The 20,077-nt window shown below is 41.6% G+C and overlaps 1 protein-coding gene across 3 annotated transcripts in view; it reads left to right on the top strand.

Annotated features, from left to right (window-relative positions):
• The window catches only part of TTYH3 (tweety family member 3), an 83,439-nt gene that overhangs the window by 26,915 nt on the left and 36,447 nt on the right, over nucleotides 1–20,077 (top strand). For all 3 annotated transcript variants that reach the window (XM_053365981.1, XM_053365980.1, XM_053365979.1), the window contains exons 2-6: nucleotides 6,093–6,262; nucleotides 13,046–13,157; nucleotides 14,582–14,802; nucleotides 15,192–15,287; nucleotides 18,806–18,878. In XM_053365981.1, coding sequence (XP_053221956.1) covers nucleotides 6,093–6,262; nucleotides 13,046–13,157; nucleotides 14,582–14,802; nucleotides 15,192–15,287; nucleotides 18,806–18,878 — 672 coding nt within the window. The remainder of the gene's footprint in view (nucleotides 1–6,092; nucleotides 6,263–13,045; nucleotides 13,158–14,581; nucleotides 14,803–15,191; nucleotides 15,288–18,805; nucleotides 18,879–20,077) is intronic.

Raw genomic sequence — 20,077 nt, 5'->3', positions numbered from 1 at the left:
CCTGGTAATATTCCAGCAGATTAGCTCATCTCACTGTTTATAAAAAGCACATTAGATCTTTTAAGAGGCAGCATCTGCTGATGTGAAAACCAGTGTGGTTCTGCTGCACTTGGAGCTGGACAACCTAGATTCAGAGCCTTGTTTGCTTCACTGTCCTTGCAAGTCTAACATAGCTGCTTCTCCCCAAATTGAATTCTCCCTCTCCTGACATAAAATCATAAGAGTTGTAGCGTTGGAAGCGACCCTGAGGATCATCTGTTGTTTTCACGTTTAACAGGAAATCTATATTCTTGCTTGATAGCTTTCCACTGACATGTTCTTCCAGTTCTCACATAGCATCCCCCCCCCAATATATCGGATTCCCCAGCAATTTATTTTTAACATAAATTTCCAGTAATTTCATATCGTTGTGCCCTGTGGGCTTTGGAAAAACAAATGGCTATTTAGATAATGCATTCCCACCTCTGGCATTTTAGTAATGCCAGCTGTTCATCTGATGGGAGCGGCAGCAGCTATCTTAAAAGGTTCCCTGTATTTTGAAGAACCTCAATTCACATCTATGCACTCAGGATGTTAATGAATTTTAATTTTTTTAAATCTTTCCATAAATAAGTAGTAACAAAAACAGGCTTTAAAAAGGGAACATGTCACTCAAGCCTATGTTTTGTTGACCTTCACTCATATCTAAATGCTAGAAATGGTTAGAGTTGATTGAAATATTAACCAGTTGGTCAATATTTGTGTGTGTGCGGGCACACACGTTTATTTACTTGCTTTGTTTAAGGCATTTAAACAAAGCTCAGGGACCACATCAAGTGGTGAGACAGCGTCTTAACTTATGCCTAGCCATGTACCTTAGAACTGTGCTGTCAACTTCAGAACCATGTAACCTGCAACCTGATCATGTTTGGTCATTGTAGTTTAGAATGTTTAGAATAAAGCCTTTGGCAGCAATTGAGCTAAGAATCTGAATACTGTGTCCACAGGTGGGAGCTGGGGACATGGATGGAGTTATCTCCCTTGCTGGGGTCATTGTTGGTTGCTCTTTCTAAAGGTGAGAGACCTCATTATGGGTCGAAGTATTCATTGTAGTGACATCTAGGCTACAGGGAAAGACAGAAAAAGAACATCTTGCTGAAGGCAAGAGTTGCCAAGTTTAGGACTTTGAGTCAAAAGAAATAATATGAGGCAACAGAAACAAGAATCTATCCTCAACACTGAATGCACTTTATTCACATGAACAATGTGCAACACACTGACCTTTCCTTTTCTGGGAGTGCTTGCTGCTCCTCATACCTGCTCCGACTGAATTTGGTTGCCATGAAGAAAATGGCCAGTTATATTTGACTCTTTAGTTGAATATAGCAGGAGGAAATGCAGGCTAGCATGTCAGTGAATTATCCTGTGATTATTTTCAGTACAGTGGATGCCACTGATGAAGATTCGTTTGAGTCTGGTGCGTGAATGTATATATTGACTTAATGTACTAGTATCAGTTCATTATTCTATTGCAGTATTGGTTCATTTACTTCGGAACAAATACCAGCTAGAAACGTCTGCAGGCCACTAACTTGAAGACCCTTACAACTCTTAACTACAGTACTTCTGACATTTTTATTAGAAAAGTTAAAAAAACACTAAAATGAATATCTCTGACAATTTCATTTCAGCTTTAACAGATGGATTTCAAATGAAAACACAAAAATTTGCTTCTGCTGAGTTATATTAATTTATAAATTAAAAGTATATTAATTTATAAATTAAAAGAGAATTGTGTAGCCTAGCAAGGACTTATGATCAGTGACTTCAAGGGCCAAAAGAATGTTGAGGACAACTGAGTTGTTGGAGATTGAAGGCATCCCACTGGGAAAAAAGAAAATGAGGCCTGTTTTATTTGTGTCCTGGTACAGTTAAAACTCGTATTTTGCAGGGACATATCAGATACATGAAAAGAAAAAGGATACCTCTACCTCCCCCATGCCTTTCCCTAGTTACCTCACTAGACTAAGACTTAGGCTCAAGGTTCCCAGTTCGATCCCAGAATCAGTGATACTTGGTGCAGAGGGAATTTTCAAAGCTTTTTGGTAGAGGAATATTTCTCTCTCCCCCCCCCGCCACCCCCCTGAATCTGGAGATGCGCCAGATCTTTCCTTACACTGTGCAGTGTAATGCTTCATGATGCATAAGATGGCTGTGATACACCACAATCCAATCCCATTGATTGCAAATTCTGATAGCAGAGATTTATGTTGTTTTTCCATACCCATGTTATGTAAACATGCCATTGGGACACCTTCTGTTTTCTATCTGCTTGAGAGTAATTTCTTTTGAGGCTGATAAGGTAATCTTTGTGGTTCGTGTTCATCTATTTGAGGCTTTACTGCTTCAAAGAGTGATGTAAACAAGCTGTTGCTGAACTCTGCATTTCCTACCTTACAGGTTAGCAGCCTTAGACACAGTTAATGCAAAACAACTGAAGCATCCATTTTGTTGGACTTGCAGCAGCTTCTGTGAGGAAATCTGTCTTTTCAGTGAGCATGCTCAGTTGACAGCCTGCCAAATTTGAGCTAAGCTTCATTTAATAAAGATTTAGTCTGTGGGGATGTGTCAGTACAAACTGCATTTGGAGAGCGGGAGAGATTATCCTTTTCTAAATCATTGTTCTGCAGAGAAGCTTTCAGCAAGTATACTGATAAAATGGAAAAGAACAACTTCCCTGCAGGAGTCTATGTACAACTCATGAGTGGTTCATACTTGAAATTAGGGTAGTGATGAAAGAATCGGGTACCTGTGACCCCTCCTTGGAGGTTGCTAAGATACCAGCATCTCAACTATGGGGAAAGCTCTCTCGGTCCAATTCTGACACCATTTTTATGTAGGAAGTTGTTAAATAATAATAGCAATTAACAGTATTTTTGTCCCACCCTTCCTCCAGTGGGTTCAGGGCACGTGTGTATGCTTCCTCCCTTTTACCTTTGCAGCAATTCTGTGGGGTAGATCACCAGTCAAGCTTTGTGACCAAGTGGTGTTTTGAACCTGGGTCTCCCCACCTTGTTCAGTGCGCCAGCTCCTAGACTACCCAGGTTGCAGTTGCCTGCCCACATGCTACATTGCTCTTCAGTGTTTGACTGGGTTTGTGGAGAGGTCTGATATTTGTGAATGCCTGTGTCAGGCATAGGCAAACCCCGGCCCTCCAGATGTTTAGGACTACAGTTCCCATCATCCCTGACCACTGGTCCTGTTAGCTAGGGATGATGGGAATTGTAGTCCCAAACATCTGGAGGGCTGGAGTTTGCCTATGCCTGGCCTATGTGCATCTTACAAAGAATTACCATTCACTTTGGCAACATAAAACGCCCTTCACTGCCTTCAAATGGTAAATGTGGCATGTAGAACTCGAAAAACATTTCACCATCCCCTGGTCCTTTTAATACACCTCTGAGAATGGCTGCAAAGGAGCAAGGAGCAGATGATGTCACCCTTTGGCATGATACAGCGGAAACTCCAGTAAGCTCCTAAGAGTGTATGTGCATGCAGACTTCTGTGGTAGGGATCATTTGAGGGTTGTTTCTTTTCTTTTCTTTTGTGAAAGGAGGGAATTCGCTCAAATCTTTCACAGTCCTGCAGCTCAATGCTGCTGTCTCAACCATGGTTAAGAGAGAACTTGAAGTAGCATGCTATTTTAGATGAGTTTGCTGCAAAATAATTATTGCAGACCACAGGTTCTATAATAAATGCCTTAGCACAACTTCAGCTTGTTTTGTTTTTAAATATAACTTCGAGCAGTGCTGCATTGAAATGAGAAGCAGGAGCAACAGACAAAAGGTTTGATTTGAGAATATATCATTTTTACTCCTCCTTGAGGCAGAACTGTAGTTCAGTATTAGGGTATATGCTTTGCATGCAGGGGGTTGCAGCTTTAGTCCCTGAGATCACCAGGTAAATGGACCACAAATGGAAGAATCCTCCCTCTTCTTGAAGACACTGGAGTGCTGCTCGTGGTCTGAGTGGGCCAGGGGTAGCCTGCATGTTGGACTTCAGATCCGATCCTCAGTACACCTTGGTCATAATAACTGGGGCTGATGGAAATTGGAATCCAACAGCATCCAGAGGGCACCAGCTTAGGTAAGGTTGTTCCAAACTAGTTGTATTCTGAAATCCTGGGACAACTCCTTTGCCACATGGGTGGTATCTAGTGTAGGAGGCAACCTGTCATTCTGCAAGGAGTGGTATTTGCTTAGCTGAAAGCTTTGGTGTTGCTCAGTTTCTCAGCAAGGAGAAGCACAAATGTATGTGCTTTCTTTTCTGCAGGCGTTTTTGTGGTATTTCAATTGTATAGTGGCAGTCAACCTGTTTTTAGGACTAACTTTACATTTAATTGTAGTATTTTTAATGTCATTTCCAAGGCTAAGGGAGAGTTTTTATTGTTAAAAATTCATACTTTCTTTAATTTAATCAGGATTGCAAGAGGACAGGAAGGGCAAAAGAGACGTAACTGATTAAAAATAAAATCCCTTCTATTGCACATTTCTGGGACAGATTTGTCTGTGGAGTGAAGGTTACTAACATTACTGTGTTGGCACAAATCTCTTGGGCTCCATTCCAGGACTTGCAATTCAGTGTCATTTTACAGTCAGTAACCTCCAGATTTGTGTCCAAAAAGCAAATTGGTTCAAGTATTTGTGTGTGTGTGTGTTTAAATTGCAGAAAATGAATGAATTTGAATAAGTCATGCTAGAATGACATCTTGAGTTCCTCATACTGAGTTGGTATAGATGTAATACCAAACTGTGGTTTGGTACTACCCGAACAAGCCTTAAAGGAACCCCAATCTCATGCCTTACCTCCTTCCCTGGCTTGCAGCCAATCATTGCTTGCCATTTCACCCAGCAAATGGTGATTCGCACTTCTCCTGCCCTGGAAATGAGATGCTGCAGTGTGGGGGTTAGGACTTTGCAGAAACTACTCCAGCATGGCCCGTTTTCTCAGTTGGCTCTGTTTTGCCCTCAGTGATGTCACATAACCAGAGCTATCCCATTCATGATGTGATGCAATTGATCAGCTTGTCTTAAATAATCCTTGTAGCAAATCTAGAAAGAAGGCATGGTAATTTAGAAGTAGGGGGAAATGAAAAAGAGGAGAAAGGGGAGGTATTTTGGGTGGAGGGGAAGAACAGTATGATGATTTAAAAGGGTTATGGGAAAGATCTCTAACTTCTTAAAAGCATCACTCTGGCATTGAGCTAATAAAGATAAGTCTGGGAGGGATAGGCTCCCCATGTAGCCCCCAGAGTAGCCCTTTGTCTTCTACCATGATGGCACTCCTCTTACCATGCTTTTTCAGTGGTCTACATGCATGCAATCTGAGAAAAGCAAAGAAATCTAACTTACACGCATTCTTCCCAGATTTGGAGGTTTAGAGACGCATTTGGCTGCGCAGTGAATTCTGTGGCCACAGTGTATGCTACCAGTGTATTTAACCATCAGCCTAAATTATGACTTTGTGCAATAAACTGTATGAAGAAAAATGTTTTCTCACAGGCTTAGCTTTCAGTTTAAAACTTCACATTAATGAAGGACTTTACAAAAGCCTCATCTATTCATACTGAGGAGGAGTGGGTTTAAGATAAGGTTACCAGGCATCCCCATTTCCCAGGGACAGTCCCCAGATTTACATATCAGTCCCCATACAAAATCCATTGAAGTTGAAAAGTTCCCCGGATTCCTTGAAAAAAATCTGGTAACCTTAGTTTAAGAGCCCCTTTCATGTGACAGGAGCCTTAGCTCATGTGGTAGCCAATGTTTGTGGCCTTCAGCCCTCCATACTTCGAAAATATGCCCCAAGTGCTAATCAGTGATGCAAAGAAATAAGCTGTAAATGTGAAGTAGCCCTCACTTAAAATACAGTCCAGGTAAACTCCCCCAGTGACTCAATCTGGATTTTAAAAGGGAATTCCTTATTTGCTGGCCTCTCAAGATTTTGTGAGCAATAGTACTTGTGGAGATCACAGCAATTGGGCCACAGAGGTGATTTTGTATATTCCTGCTATGGAAATGCCTCTGAGTTAACTGTTTTTTCCCCCTCTTCCTCAGGCCCTCTTGCTGCTGGGTGGTGTTGCTCTGTCCTGCCTTGCTCTGGATCTCCTCTTCCTCCTTTTCTATTCCTTCTGGTTATGTTGTCGCCATCGGAAAACTGAAGAACAGCTGAATGCAGATTGCTGCTGTACAGCTTGGTGTGTCATCATTGCAACTCTGGTCTGCAGGTAAGTCCTCCCCCTCCTCCAAACCAACAGAAGGGCAAACAGAACTAATCTGACAAAGGCAGAGATAAAGTTGCCTTCTCATTCTGCCACTGCTGCCACATTTACCCAGCCAGCTACCCAAAGTTGTAGCTTTTCAAACATAGCCTTCACCAGTCTATGATTCAAGATAATATTCTCTTCCCTAGCAGGCTCCATAGTAAGTGTAAATAAACTTTTGGTCTCTTCCTGATCCAGGCTCATTGGGCTGCTTAAGTCAGTGTAGATCTGTGGTGAAACTGTTGGCTTAGCATTGTGTCTGTTAGATCATAAACCTCTGGGCAAGGCCTACCCTATCTTTGTATATTGCTTAGAAATCCACATCATCAGAGTATGTAAAATGAAACTGATCCTACAACACATCCCCCAGAAAATCAGGAATCCACCAGGATCCATCAGTGGGGGCAGGCCAGCTGAATGGGCCCATATTTGCAGGAGGAAATTGTTTCCACCAAGTACTAACTTGATTATCAGTTATCTGCATGCACAGAGCATACTAAAAACTGCAAGAGTGATTGTAATGCTTTCCTCTGAGAGTAGCATGTGGAGGTAATCCCCCATTCAAGGTCATATTGTCCTTAGAATAGAAACAAACATGTAGTTCTGCAGTGTCAAGCTGGCATTCTATCTTTGTTGTTTTTCTAACCTTCAGGAATATCTGAAATACCCTTCAAATGCCTTATCCTTATAGTCTTCTCCCGACTTGATTTTTGTGGAAAACGTTTGCTAGTTTTGTGCTAAGCACAGCTAGTAAGGTACTCTTCTTGCCCCCATTTTAAAAAAAGGAATTCACACAATTAAAAAAAACAACACCTGGATTCCTTGGAGAGTTTATTTGCTTGGGTTTGAATGGCAAAGGCTGGAAGTGCAAGCAAGCAAGTTTGTTCACCACCTGAGACTTAGAACAGGGCAGACAGTAGAGGGAATGGGGCTCCTCACCTCTCTGATTTTGATTGGGGATGATGATCGGTACAAATTGGTTATTCTGTTAGCATGAGTACTAATGAGCTTATTTGTCCACAGACAGGTATGTTTCATGGAGCATTTTTCTAAAGTGAACAGGGCAGAAGTTCTGCTCTTTCTGCATGAAAGCTTGAGATAGATTTGCTTTCAAACTATATTGCAGGACACAGGGGTGACCTCTGTCCATCCACAGAGCTATTTTGATGCCTCTCTGCATTTTAAATTGCATTTATCAAAAGACTGATCAGCAGTTTACAAAGGGAAAACTTCAGCCAATGGTCATTGTAGCTATTTCTGATCTCTTGGCACCTTGAGCAATTAGAAAAATTGCTATTTCTAGCCCCTTTACCGGACCTTTCTTGGCAACCAGCCCATTGCTGTGTGACCAACAGATCTGCAGAACCTTGGTGCATGAGAGAGTCAGGGTCTCTGGAGAGGGCAACACATTTCAGCTTTGAATAGCACAATTAACTTTTGCCTTTACTCTTGCCCATTCTGAATGTTATTTTGGGTTATCCTCTAGCCCCTTTCCTCAATCTACCATCAAGCATTGCATTTGCAGACTTTTAATCCCGCATATGACAAACCCAGACAGCATCTTAAAAAGCAGAGACATCACCTTGCCAACAAGGGTCCATATAGTTAAAGCTATGGTTTTCCCAGTAGTGATGTATGGAAGTGAGAGCTGGACCATAAAGAAGGCTGATCGCTGAAGAATTGATGCTTTTGAATTATGGTGCTGGGGGAGACTCTTGAGAGTCCCATGGACTGCAAGAAGATCAAACCTATCCATTCTGAAGGAAATCAGCCTGAGTGCTCACTGGAAGGACAGATCGTGAAGCTGAGGCTCCAATACTTGGGCCATTAAGCACTGTGATTTGAGGGTTCTTGTTATTGGTCTCTTAGGAGAGTGTTCCTAACCATGGCTCTAATCTAGGGCTTCTCATAGGTAGCCATCAGAGACTTGGGGTGCAGCCACCAAGGCTCTTTGTTGTCTTTTGTGGGATGTGTCTGGGCTGCAGGTGTTCTTGCAGCTGCCATGCATAGGCAGGATTAGAACCAATGGGTAGAAATGGCAGTGAAGCAGATTTCAGCTAAACATTTGGATAGACATCCTAGTGGTAAGAACTGTTTTACTGTGGAACAGGACTGCCTCAGGAGCTGGTGTCTCTTTTGCTGGAGGTATTAAAGAAGAGCCTGGGTGGACTCAGGAATGTCTTGCATGGTAGATCATGGATTGAGGAGTGAATTGGACTTCCAGGGCACCTTCCAACTCTGATTCCAATCCTCCAAAAACACATTTGTCACTTTAAATGTACCTATGGACACTGTAGATTTTCTGAGGTGTGCTTTGTTTGTGATCTTTGGAAATAGTGGAAAGTATTGGAATAATTTTTATCGTCGTCGTCATTATTATTATTATATATTGTGAACCTTCCTGAGATCTTCAGATGAAGGGTGTTATATATATTAAATGAATGAATGAATGAATGAATAATAAAACACCAGAGAAACAAGAGCAGAAAGTTAGGGTTCCCAACAACAGAAAGGTTTTTGAGCTTTTTGTAGTTTTGTCCAAAGTTGTTAATTTTTTTTGCAAAATAGGACATTTTTGATCTATTTCTGAGGAGAATCAGCAAAAACAACACTGCCGGCATGGGCTGCCATACCTCTGAATATTTAGCCGATTTCCACACGGACACTGCTTGCAGCTGCAGGATTCTGGATATGTCCAGGAAATTCCAGACAGATTGGTTCTGATCCTTGGGAAATGTCTTGAACAACTGCATTTAGCAGAAATAACATGCAAACAGATGTTGAAATATGGCTTTTACAGCTCTGCCAGAAATAGCATTTTCTCTCAATGTTGAAGAATAAGGTGGTAATTAGATGGGAATATTAACTCGTCCCCAGGAGTAACAAAGGTTCTTTTTTTAAGGATTCAGCTTGTAAAGTCCCTTTAATTAAAGATGTCTTGCTGCCACTGCAATATTAACTTGTAAAGATGAGACTTTTGTGGATGGTGGGTCTCTTCTTAGGAAAGGGAGGCGGGGCTATGTATATATTAATTGCTGGGCCCTTACTTTGAAGTCTCAGTTTAGTGCTAAATAAGGGGAACAGGTCATTTGAGTGGCCACACACAGCACCTCCTGTATGCATACAACTTTGCTTCCGTGTTTTTGATATCCACTCCATTATTCAGAAAAAAAACCAGATTTCAGGGGTTCTTAAGGAAGTTTGTTAATCATATCCAGCCACATTCTCAGCCTAACTCCCCCACCCCCGCCCCCGATAGCTACTAGGTCCTGCTCAGAACAAAGTTCTTAAACACAAAATTATAGTTAACAGAATACAACCATGTTCTCTTTTGCTCTTCTTTTATCCAACAGGCAATTTGTGCTCACTGGGCTGCATGTGACCTCCAGGAATTTTCATTTCTGAAAATCCCAGCTTTTATTCAGTAATGAATACCAGTGAAAAGCCTGTCAAATTTAGTCAATGAAGGGTATGGGGGGCTTTTCCACAACCTCAATTGCCTCCACCAAATGGAAAATCTAGCTTCATCCCATGGACATAATTGGGTTGAGGGGAGGGGCAGCTCTTGAAACCAAGCCTATATACAATTTATTCCACCTTATAAAACAGTAATTTAGTGATAAATGCAGTGGAGAGTTTCCCATCCCCCATTCCCACATAGTGTTCCTTCCATTTATGTCTGAACCACAGCTGGTGTCAGGTGTGGTGATTTGGTTTTGCTTTCTGTTAAAACACTGGCAGCGGATAGGCTTTTTTCTTCTTCTCTAGGAGCAGGTGGCAGCCACTCACTTATTGGGAATGGGTAACCTTTTTCTGTTGGCGGGGGTGAACCATGTGTCTGACAGCCGCCTTTCCACCATGGCCCCCACCACATGGTTCACTTTGTAGCAACCTGACATTCAACCCTGACATGGTGACTGGGAGCGGCTGCGGAGACCACATAACACCAGTCTTGAAAGACCTACATTGGCTCCCAGTACGTTTCCAAGCACAATTCAAACTGTTGGTGCTCCCTTTAAAGCCCTAAACGGCCTTGGTCAGTATATCTGAAGGAGTGTCTCCACCCCCATCGTTCAGCCCGGACACTGAGGTCCAGCTCCGAGGGCCTTCTGGTGGTTCCCTCCCTGCGAGAAGTGAGGTTACAGGGAACCAGTCAGAGGGCCTTCTCGGTAGTGGCACCCGCCCTGTGGAACGCCCTCCCACCAGGTGTCAAAGAGAAAAACAGCTACAGTGGTACCTCGGGTTACAGACGCTTCAGGTTACAGACGCTTCAGATTGCTAGATTGCTGACCCAGAGATAGTACCTCGGGTTAAGAACTTTGCTTCAGGATGAGAACAGAAATTGTGCGGCGGCACAGTGGCAGTGGGAGGCCCCATTAGCTAAAGTGGTACCTCAGGTTAAGAACCACTGTACCAGACTTTTAGAAGACATCTGAAGGCAGCCCTGTTTAGGGAAGTTTTTAATGTTTAATAGACTATTGTATTTTAATATTCTGTTTGAAGCCGCCCAGAGTGGCTGGGGAAACCCAGCCAGATGGGCAGGGTATAAATAATAAATTATTATCAATCAATTAATCTTTATTATGGTCCAGAGACCCTACAAATCAATACACAATTCATACAGCCTACCTCCAGGTTAAACAAGCATTTTGTTTAGAATATAGGGCTTATTATTATTATTATTATTATTATTATTATTACCATAGGAACATGGGAGTCTGCCTTGTACTTAACCATTGGTCCATCTACCGCAGCAGCATTATATACAGTGACTATCTCTTCGCTCTATCATGTTGTGTGGGACTATTGGCTGCTGCTGTTGGAAGTTACTGAACCTTTCCTTCTCTGCTTTCAGAGGAAACATGGTGACTGCAAAAATACCTGAACCACACATGATGGCATAAAAATTGAGTGTTTCTTTTCAGTCCCAAGCTAACCTCACTGTTTGTAGCTGGACCTCAATAAGGGCTTAGAAATATCCATTAAATAACAACCTTGACATGACGATATAATGACTTTTTAAATGTTGTGATTTTAAGTATTGCTTTCGGATACTGTTCTACAGAATGCAGTTCTACTATGTCTTTTAAACAAGCCACACCTCCAAACTCCCAGTTGATGCCATATCTTATTAAATTATCTCATTGGGTCCCTTGCCTTTTCACATGGCAAGACAGCTTTCCTCCCCCATGCGGCCCATTATTTTACCTCCATCTGACCTCTGTCTAATTCATACAACAACTGTGTGGGTTAAACCCTTAAAAAAAATTTTTTAATGGATCAGTTACAATCAGTGGGGATTATCCGCTTTTTGCCTGACACAAAGATGAAAGCTTATCTCGTCACTAGATATGTGCCTTTGTTCGCTAGAGAAAGGTAAGTTAGGAGATTGTGATCTTACTGGGCCATCTGTACCTATTTCAGCCCTTGGACTTGTGTCACCTCAGGTGACAGATTTTTGCTTTTCTCCATCTGCTGGGATGGCAACCTATAATAGTTACATTCTCATATTCTTAGACCTTCCACCGTCCTAAATACGCAGCCTAAGGACTGTTCCTGCTGTCTGCCTGCTCACCCTTTAGGTGTTTTGATACACATTTCAGTATTGTTGAACACCACCTCAGGGCCCAACATGGGATGCAGTATATAAATGTTTTAATTAATTGTGGGTAATTTCTCTGTCCTGAGTCAATTCAACTTGACAGCTTTCATTCCTGTTTACAATATTTCAATGCCACATTTCTATTGATACTTAAAATGGCCTATAGTTATTTTTTTCCCAAAGAATAAGTTGCAGTTTATCAAATGAGGAAAATTAAAACAACAGTGAATTGCATTGTATAGATTTAGGAAGATAACTTCCCCTGTGGGTCATCCTTCAGCGTTGAGCATGAAAAGCAAATGTGATGCCACTGATGGTTTTCTTTTGGAATGGGCGGTTTCTTATCTCATTTTAAACTGAAAGATTTCTGGTATCCTGTGTTAGGTAGGTGGTTTCTTCTACCAATTGGGTGGATAGAATGTGTAACCTGCCAAAAGTTCAAGGTAGAAAGCCTGGAAGCCTTGATTTGAAATCTAGAAAGCCCATACCTCCTGTATTGTTCTCTTAAAGCACTGGTTTGTGAGCTGTCATCTGGAGTTCTTTGGTTTATCGGGACTTCCTCAATGACATCAGCAATGGTGGGCAACATTCCCTGAAAGGCAGCCTGGCCACAGCTTCCTGTCTTTCCCTGAAATGTGAGTCAGTCCATACAGACTCATTAGGCTTCTCCAGCCAGATGGGTGGGGTATAAATAATAAATTATTATTAAAATTATTATTATTACTACTACTACTATTAAATTATTATTTAATAATTAAATTATTATTACTACTACTACTCCCCATCCCACATGAACTATCCTTGGAGGTGCCTCAGAGACAACTGCAATGTGCTGGAACACTTGAGCAGGTGGAACAGTAAAACGTTCCCTGTCCTAAAACTAATGCTCAGTGGTGAGTGGGCCATCAGCTTTGTGTATTACACTTCTAACTAGAATCCAGAGCTAAAGAAAACAAACAAACAAAAAGTGTTTTTCCCCCCTTATTCTTTATTTTGGGGATTATAATTATCCAGTTGCAACCTTTCTTACAGCCCAGAGTATACTGTTCTCTTCCTGTGGAGAACTTCAGAATATGAGGAATAAGTTTGCAGCTGCCTGCATAGATTGAAATGTTCAATCTCTTTCCTATTTTGTCTCCCCACAGTGCTGGCATAGCTGTTGGCTTCTATGGAAATGGGGAGACCAGTGATGGCATTCATCGGCTAACATCTTCACTGCGGCACGCCAATCTCACTGTTGCAGGGGTCCAAGACCGGGTAAGTGGAAGAAGGCTCCCCCCAAAGACAGAGAGGGAGAGAGCTGTTGTTGAAACCTTGTCCTCAGGTGAGAACCCACCTGTGTGTCTGCCTCTCTGTTCTCATCTGCTTCCCAACAGGTCCTTGACAGCTTCCATTAGCAGAAGGAAATACAGTTCTATTTCCTTTCATTCCTTGTTCTAAAAATATCCAAGCAAGTCAAACCTGTTAAATAAAGTAATGTTCCATCACGATTATGCTTGGTTCAAGCTGCTGCATGTTAATGCTTTCCCCAACGTTCCTGAGCAGCGACAATACACAAAAAAACAGCAAAACCACAATGTTAATTTACACCTGTACTGCTTGATAATGGGACTATAAAGAACTGCCTCTTAGGGAGCCATACCAATAATCCAGTTAGCCCAATACTCTAGCAGCAACAATCCTGCGCCTTTTCCAATCTTAGTTATCTGAGATTCCTTACATGAAGATGCTTAGGTTAAACCCTTAAAAACAGGGCTAGCCTTCTTTTTTGCAGGGTAAGTTGCAGATTGTTAAGTGGGAAGGATTCCTGTTTCAGAAAGTCTAGAAGTGGAGATATTGCAAATGGCACCTCTAGCACCTGTTTTTATTGTAAAGCAAGAATTTGTCCTCATGGAACAAATAATCTCAAATAATTTCTCAGTGCAACATGTGAGGCAGTCACACAGAAGTGAAACCACATGGCCTGCTTTGTCTTCAAGTGAGCAATAGTCTATTATGGTATGATGGAGTTGAGGAAGGTTTGGTTTTGTAAACCCAGGTTGCGTCCACTGAATGAAAGCCTTGCTCAGATCCACTTGTGTATAAATTACTTATGAAATCTGACCGCACTTGGAATTGTGGGTGTGCTTTCTGAGTTGATTTGCAGACTCTGTTTTAGCACGACAGCGATGTGTGGTGGTAGAGTCAGCTCTAGCAGTGCCACCTCTGTGTACCGGGAAATACGCTTTGCTGCAGCAAGCCCACAAAGAAAAGGGAATGTTCTCTCTTTTCATTGGAGCAGCCCTCAACCACCGAGCAATAAAGTACCCTCCCTGTAAAAGAGACAGGCTGAATTTGCCAAAATTTTGCTTGAGAAGATTGTGGTAGCAGGTTGTCCTTGCCACATAGCAGCAAAGTCTGGATGCCTGGTGAAATTCTATTAGACAAAGCATCTCTTCCTGCCTGTCCTGTCCTGAAGAGATTATTAGTATGTATTTCTGCATGCATTGTCAGATTTGTGTGAGAGTGTTAATGGGACAAATCTATATCATTGCAATTAGCTGCATTTCTAGTTTTTGGATATGATAGATAAGCTGCTATAGAGCATCTCACTTGAAGCTGACCAACTTGCTAGCCCTTTACTTTTATGTGTGTGCCTGTGCTGATGTGGAGAACTCATTTCTGTCTTTCTTTATCCACAGGTGCAAAATATTGCAGTTGCTCTGAACAAAACAGCAGAGCCCAACTTGGGGTTCCTGGAGGTAATGTTTGCTAAACAGACAGATTACCTGCACGTGGTTCAAAAGCTACAAGGACTCTTGGATGAACTTGTGAGGCAGACAACAGAGATTCCTTTCTGGAAGAATGATGACGTCTCTCTAGAATTGCTGGCAGGTCGTATTGATCTGTATGACTGGTACAGGTAAGCAGGCTTTGTACTCTTACATGTGTGTTTTTTAATGCTGTTTTGGCGCTTGTTCAAGCTGAGTGTTCAAACTTCAGCTTCCTATGCTATTTTTCTGCAGTTAGAAGTGCTAGGATCCCCACTCTTTTAAATAGAAAGGTTTTTGAGCATTTACCAGTAATCATAGCCCAATTCTGAATTGCCTTAATATTGATTTGATGATAATGATGCAATGGCATGTAGCTCCAAGCCAAAGCAAATGAGCTTTGTAGCATTCATTTCTCAATCTCTGTAGTGGGTGTGGGAATCAGAAGATTGCTTTGCTTGTCCAAGACTTGCTTTTCACTTTTGCGCATTTTAATTGTCTCCTGTGTTGTTTTTTAATCTGTGTTTTGGTTTTGCTACAGGTGGCTGGGATACCTGGGCTTACTCATGTTCCATGTCCTAATCTGTTTGCTGGTGCTATTTGGACTAATTAGAAACTCAAAGGCCATTCTTGTGGGGTAGGTTGATGTGGAAACAGTATGTGAAGGTATTAAAATGAGCTTGTTTTAATCTTCAGTTCTGTGCCCTTCAAGTCTTCCATACACTATTAAGTAGTGTTTACTCAGTGAGCGATGCTTGCTGCATTCAAAAAGGTCATTTGGAGTGTTTTTTCCCCTGACAGGGCCGTGGCTTTTTCTGGGAGGCATTAACAAGAAAGTGCATTCATGTAACAGTTGCACAGTTCCACTGTGCTTGTGTCCATCTTTGAACTTGGAAAGATGAGAAAATGTTCTTCAAAGTGAATGTAATTCTAATGGTCTCTGGTGTACCCTCCATGGATAAGAAAGGTGAATGCAGTACTGTTTCTCTGGTTGAAGATATCTCCTCGTGGTGCAGAATTAGACCCATGCATATATGGGTTGGAAATGCCACATCTTAAAAACTGCCAAGTCCCTATGGTGTGCTTTGATCTTACCAGTGGGGATGTGCTTATTGTAGTAGACCTTTTAATATGGTTAAGATGATAAGGCCCTTCAAGTGCATGGTTCACCTGCATATTGGTCATTTGCAGTGTATCTTTATGCACTCAGAAGTTGAACTTGTGTATTTAATTTAGAGATGGATCTCACATTACAGAGGCTTTAAATCCAGGCATTTTGGTAGCAGGACAGGGAACGCTTACCATGAAGAATGTGTTTCTTGGAAACAAAAGAGTAAAACTGATAAAGGAAGGCATTGACGTGCTTAAACAAAATGCAAAACAGCAGCTACCATTCTGTGGTTCAGGAGAAACTTACTTATCCACACAGTTGATTAATGGAGTCAGAAGGATTTCATATCTGTAGCTTCCTTATTGCTTGTGAAAGTGTATTGCACAAAAAAGATCAAGCTGTGTAAATTAAATACCTTGTTTTGACAAGTTGAAATCATACAATAACACGTGATGGTTTTCATTATGACTTGGGAAGTCACAAGATGTGGCTAGAGCTTGACATTTTCAAGGATTTGCATACCTCTTTTACACAGTTGGTGTTTTGGTGGTACTGCAGAATTCTGTTGATCTAAATACAAAATTTTCCTGTGATCTGGGAGTATGTGCTCATGAAATCAGTGGGTCAAGACTTCAGAGTAACTATACATAGGATCAGGCTGCAAATACATATGGCAGTTCAAAGTCATAATTTGTGTGTGCAAGAGGCGGGGATTTTGAAACTGCTGAGAAATTGAGCAGAAGGAGCATCCACTCGCCCTGTCCTCCACTCTACAAAGGTCATCCATCAGGGTGACAATTGAGCCCCAAACTCAGGCCTGTCCCCAGACTGGCATGGATGCAGTGTCATCCAGGAATATCTGCAGCTGTTCAGCAGTCCCCTACAAGAGTTGACTCCTGTATCCATGGTGCAGCAGCCTCTGGAGGCAGAGCAAAGGCAGTAACTACTGCTTGTTTCTTCATTTAAAAGCATTTTTAAGTAGTGTACACTATGTAAAATATAAAAACAACATCCATTAAAACAAATATACAGTCTTAATCATGCAATATAAAACATAAAAGCAAATGAAAGCAAATGGGGGGAAAAGAATAAGCTGTTTTAGTGATTCGTTATTTTTGTATTGTGTTTTACTGTTTTGTAATGATGCAACATGCTTTGGGACCACTGGTGAAGAAAGTGTAGTAAATGCATCTAATAAATAAATATCCACAGTTAGTCCATTCAGTCATCATCACATCAGACCATAGCTCATACAAACTATGACTTTAAACCCACTTCAAACCATGGTTTGCAGGCTGTTTGCAAACCATGGCTTATCAATTCAGATATCACAGTCATGACTCAGTGGGATGCCAAAACCAAGTCATCATTATCTTGATTAATTGTCCCATCTCTTTAATTCTGTTGTGGTTTTTTTTTCTATTTGTGCAGTGGGTTTTGTGATGCTTGGGTGTAGTTTTCCAAAGTAGCTAGCTATGCATAAAGGAGTGCCTACATTTTAATAACAGGATTTGCTTATTGTCATGTATACACAATAATGAAAACCTGTGTTTTAGTGTTCAAAAGACTGTTCTTAACATAGTATCTTCTGGTGTGTTTTACTGGCAATATTCAAGAATTCCAGAGACCTGGACTTAACAATTAGACACCGGTTCTAAGGATTTTCAGCAATGATAAGGGCTGAGATCCAAAGAACTAATGTAAGAGTGTCAGAGGATGTGTGTATAGCGCTCTCTTTCCCTTTTGGACTGTCCCCCTCAGTGCAGTGTTTGTTTGTTTGTTTGTTTGCACAACAAAGCTCTCTGGCCAGTTTAGAAATACACTGCAATCAAAGCAATTTTTTAAATGTCCTCTAGTTTCAGGGATTTTTTTGCCAGTAAGAGTGGAATAGAAACACAAATCTACTGCCATCCTGAGCATGCAGAATTGGCTTATGCTACTCAGATCCTGCTTGTGCTACTTTTAAGAATGTCTTATTGTTATTTTATTTTATTTTATTATTTTATTTTTTTATTATTTATTATATTGTTTATATGCTGCCCATCTAACTGGGTTGCCTTAGCCACTCTGGGAGGCATCCAACAAAATATTAAAACACAAAAATTATGGTACCTGTTAGCTTTCTAGAAAAAATTCTCTTCAGTCTGCAATATGTCTATTCTGTTGCCTCTCATCCTTGTAGCATTTGCAACTCAAAATGGCGGGATGGTCATGGATCAGGACTGCTTACCAAGAGACAGAGTGCCTGCTTGATCACACAACCTGATTTTTATTACATTGTTAATTGAGAGTCTTTAGGCAAAAAAGCAGGATAGAAATAGTCACATAACAGAAAACAGAGAAAAAATGTGTGAGAAGATGAGATGTCTCTCACACTTCAGTATTTTCTCTATTGTTGTGCTTGGTGTTTAATGGTCAGGCTGATGGCTTCTTATGGGCACTCTTAAAAGTCGGATGTGTGAAATACAGCTCCAGGCCAGTAGCTGGACCACACAGTGTTCTTTGCACAACGATATGTATGTTTGCTGTTTGCACTTTTAGACTGCAGTCCCAGACCCTTTGGACAGTGTCTCCTCACAGCCAATCTTCAGGACAAGAGAACCTAAAACTACTTGTCCTGCTCATTCAGTCCTCAAATCCCCGTCAAAGTAGTGAGCCAGCAGCATTTGGTCTTGTGCATTTCAGGTGTAGAAGGAAAGAAGAAAGTTCACTGATTCCAAATATGAAGGGCATAGGGCAAAAAATGAACTGCAGTCGTTGCTCATGTTGCCTGCAAAGTAACTGTTCTGTTCATAAGTGGCTTGTTTTGAAGTTTCCTGTAAATAATTATTTATATAGCGCTGTTATTCCACAACAAAGAGGTCAGGATGCTTATCGAAGCAGCTACTCCTTCAGATTTCCAGTTACGGAAACGTAAATTATTTGGCAACTTTTCCTCCTCCTTATTGCTTTGAACTCTTAATTAGAAGTTACACTTAAGATTAAGGTATTAGAATGGAGCCAAGGTGTCTGCCAAACTGAGCCTGTTTTTCTTTCTCCTGCAGAGTGTGTCTTCTAGGGGTGCTTGCCCTCATTGTGAGCTGGGGGTCCCTGGGTCTGGAGTTAGCTGTTGCTGTGGTAAGTGGCTATGATACAAAACTCACACACCTTGCACTGCTGTTCGCTTACAGGTGAACCATCCTCTCCATTGACACATTATTTACTGCTAGATAAAAAAAAACCTAGGGTGCAGTCCGCCTGTACCACAGGAGCAACACACATGTGTATTATTATTTTTATCACTACTACTACTACAGTGCAAAATCACAATATTAAAATTGGATAGAACAATTAACAATCAAAAAAATAAAGTCCCAATAGGCCCATGCCTCTTCCCTGCCCCCCCCCCCCGCACCTCCCAAGGTAGCACAAGCCATTCAGAGCAGGGAGAATGGGAGATCTCTCAAATTCTCCTCTGCCCATATGTGGGGGGCAGGAATAATGGGATTCCTCCAGGCTAGGATAAGTACAGTGGTACCTTGGGTTAAGAACTTAATTCGTTCTGGAGGTCCGTTCTTAACCTGAAACTGTTCTTAACCTGAGGTACCACTTTAGCTAATGGGGCCTCCCGCTGCCGCCGCACAATTTCTGTTCTCATCCTGAAGCAAAGTTCTTAACCCGAGGTACTATTTCTGGGTTAGCGGAGTCTGTAACCTGAAGCGTCTGTAACCTGAGGTACCACTGTATTATGAAGTCCTCCAGATGTTTGCTGAACTACAACTCCCACAAGCCCCAGCTGGTCTGGCCAGCGGTCAGGGATGGTGGAAGGTGTAGTGTGGCACCATCATGTTGGCTGCTCTAGCTCCAAGCGCTGCACCCATGGTGTAAGTGAATCAAGGCTGCAGCTTCTAGTAGCAGTTATGTGGGACTGTGGTTTACACACTGTTCCTGTGTAGAGACAATGAAGCTTCTTTGCCTTTATTTTTAAAAATTACTGGAAGCCTTATTTTTCTACACTTCAGGGAGCTGTTGATATGTATCATTTCTTGACAAAAAGCTTTTGGAGATACAGGGTTGCTACTACCAGTGCCCTCCTTTTAAAATGGGAGGGATTTTATACTTTCAGCAGAATCAAGTGGCAAAGTTTTTCCTGGACTGGACTGCTTAAAGTTTATGTGTTGGTGCTGATGGTGGGGAGTTTCCATATTTGAATGCTTGACCACAAAAACTCCTTCCTGAACATCAAAAACTGGCCGGTTTCCCCCTAGATCTGCTATCTTCTACATATAGAGAGATTTGTTGGGGTGGGTGGAAAGCAGGTAGATGAGATGGGGTGT

This window comes from Podarcis raffonei, chromosome 14 (genome assembly GCF_027172205.1).
Source record: "Podarcis raffonei isolate rPodRaf1 chromosome 14, rPodRaf1.pri, whole genome shotgun sequence".
NCBI lineage: Eukaryota > Metazoa > Chordata > Lepidosauria > Squamata > Lacertidae > Podarcis > Podarcis raffonei.
This window is presented reverse-complemented; position numbering and strand designations above follow the sequence as displayed.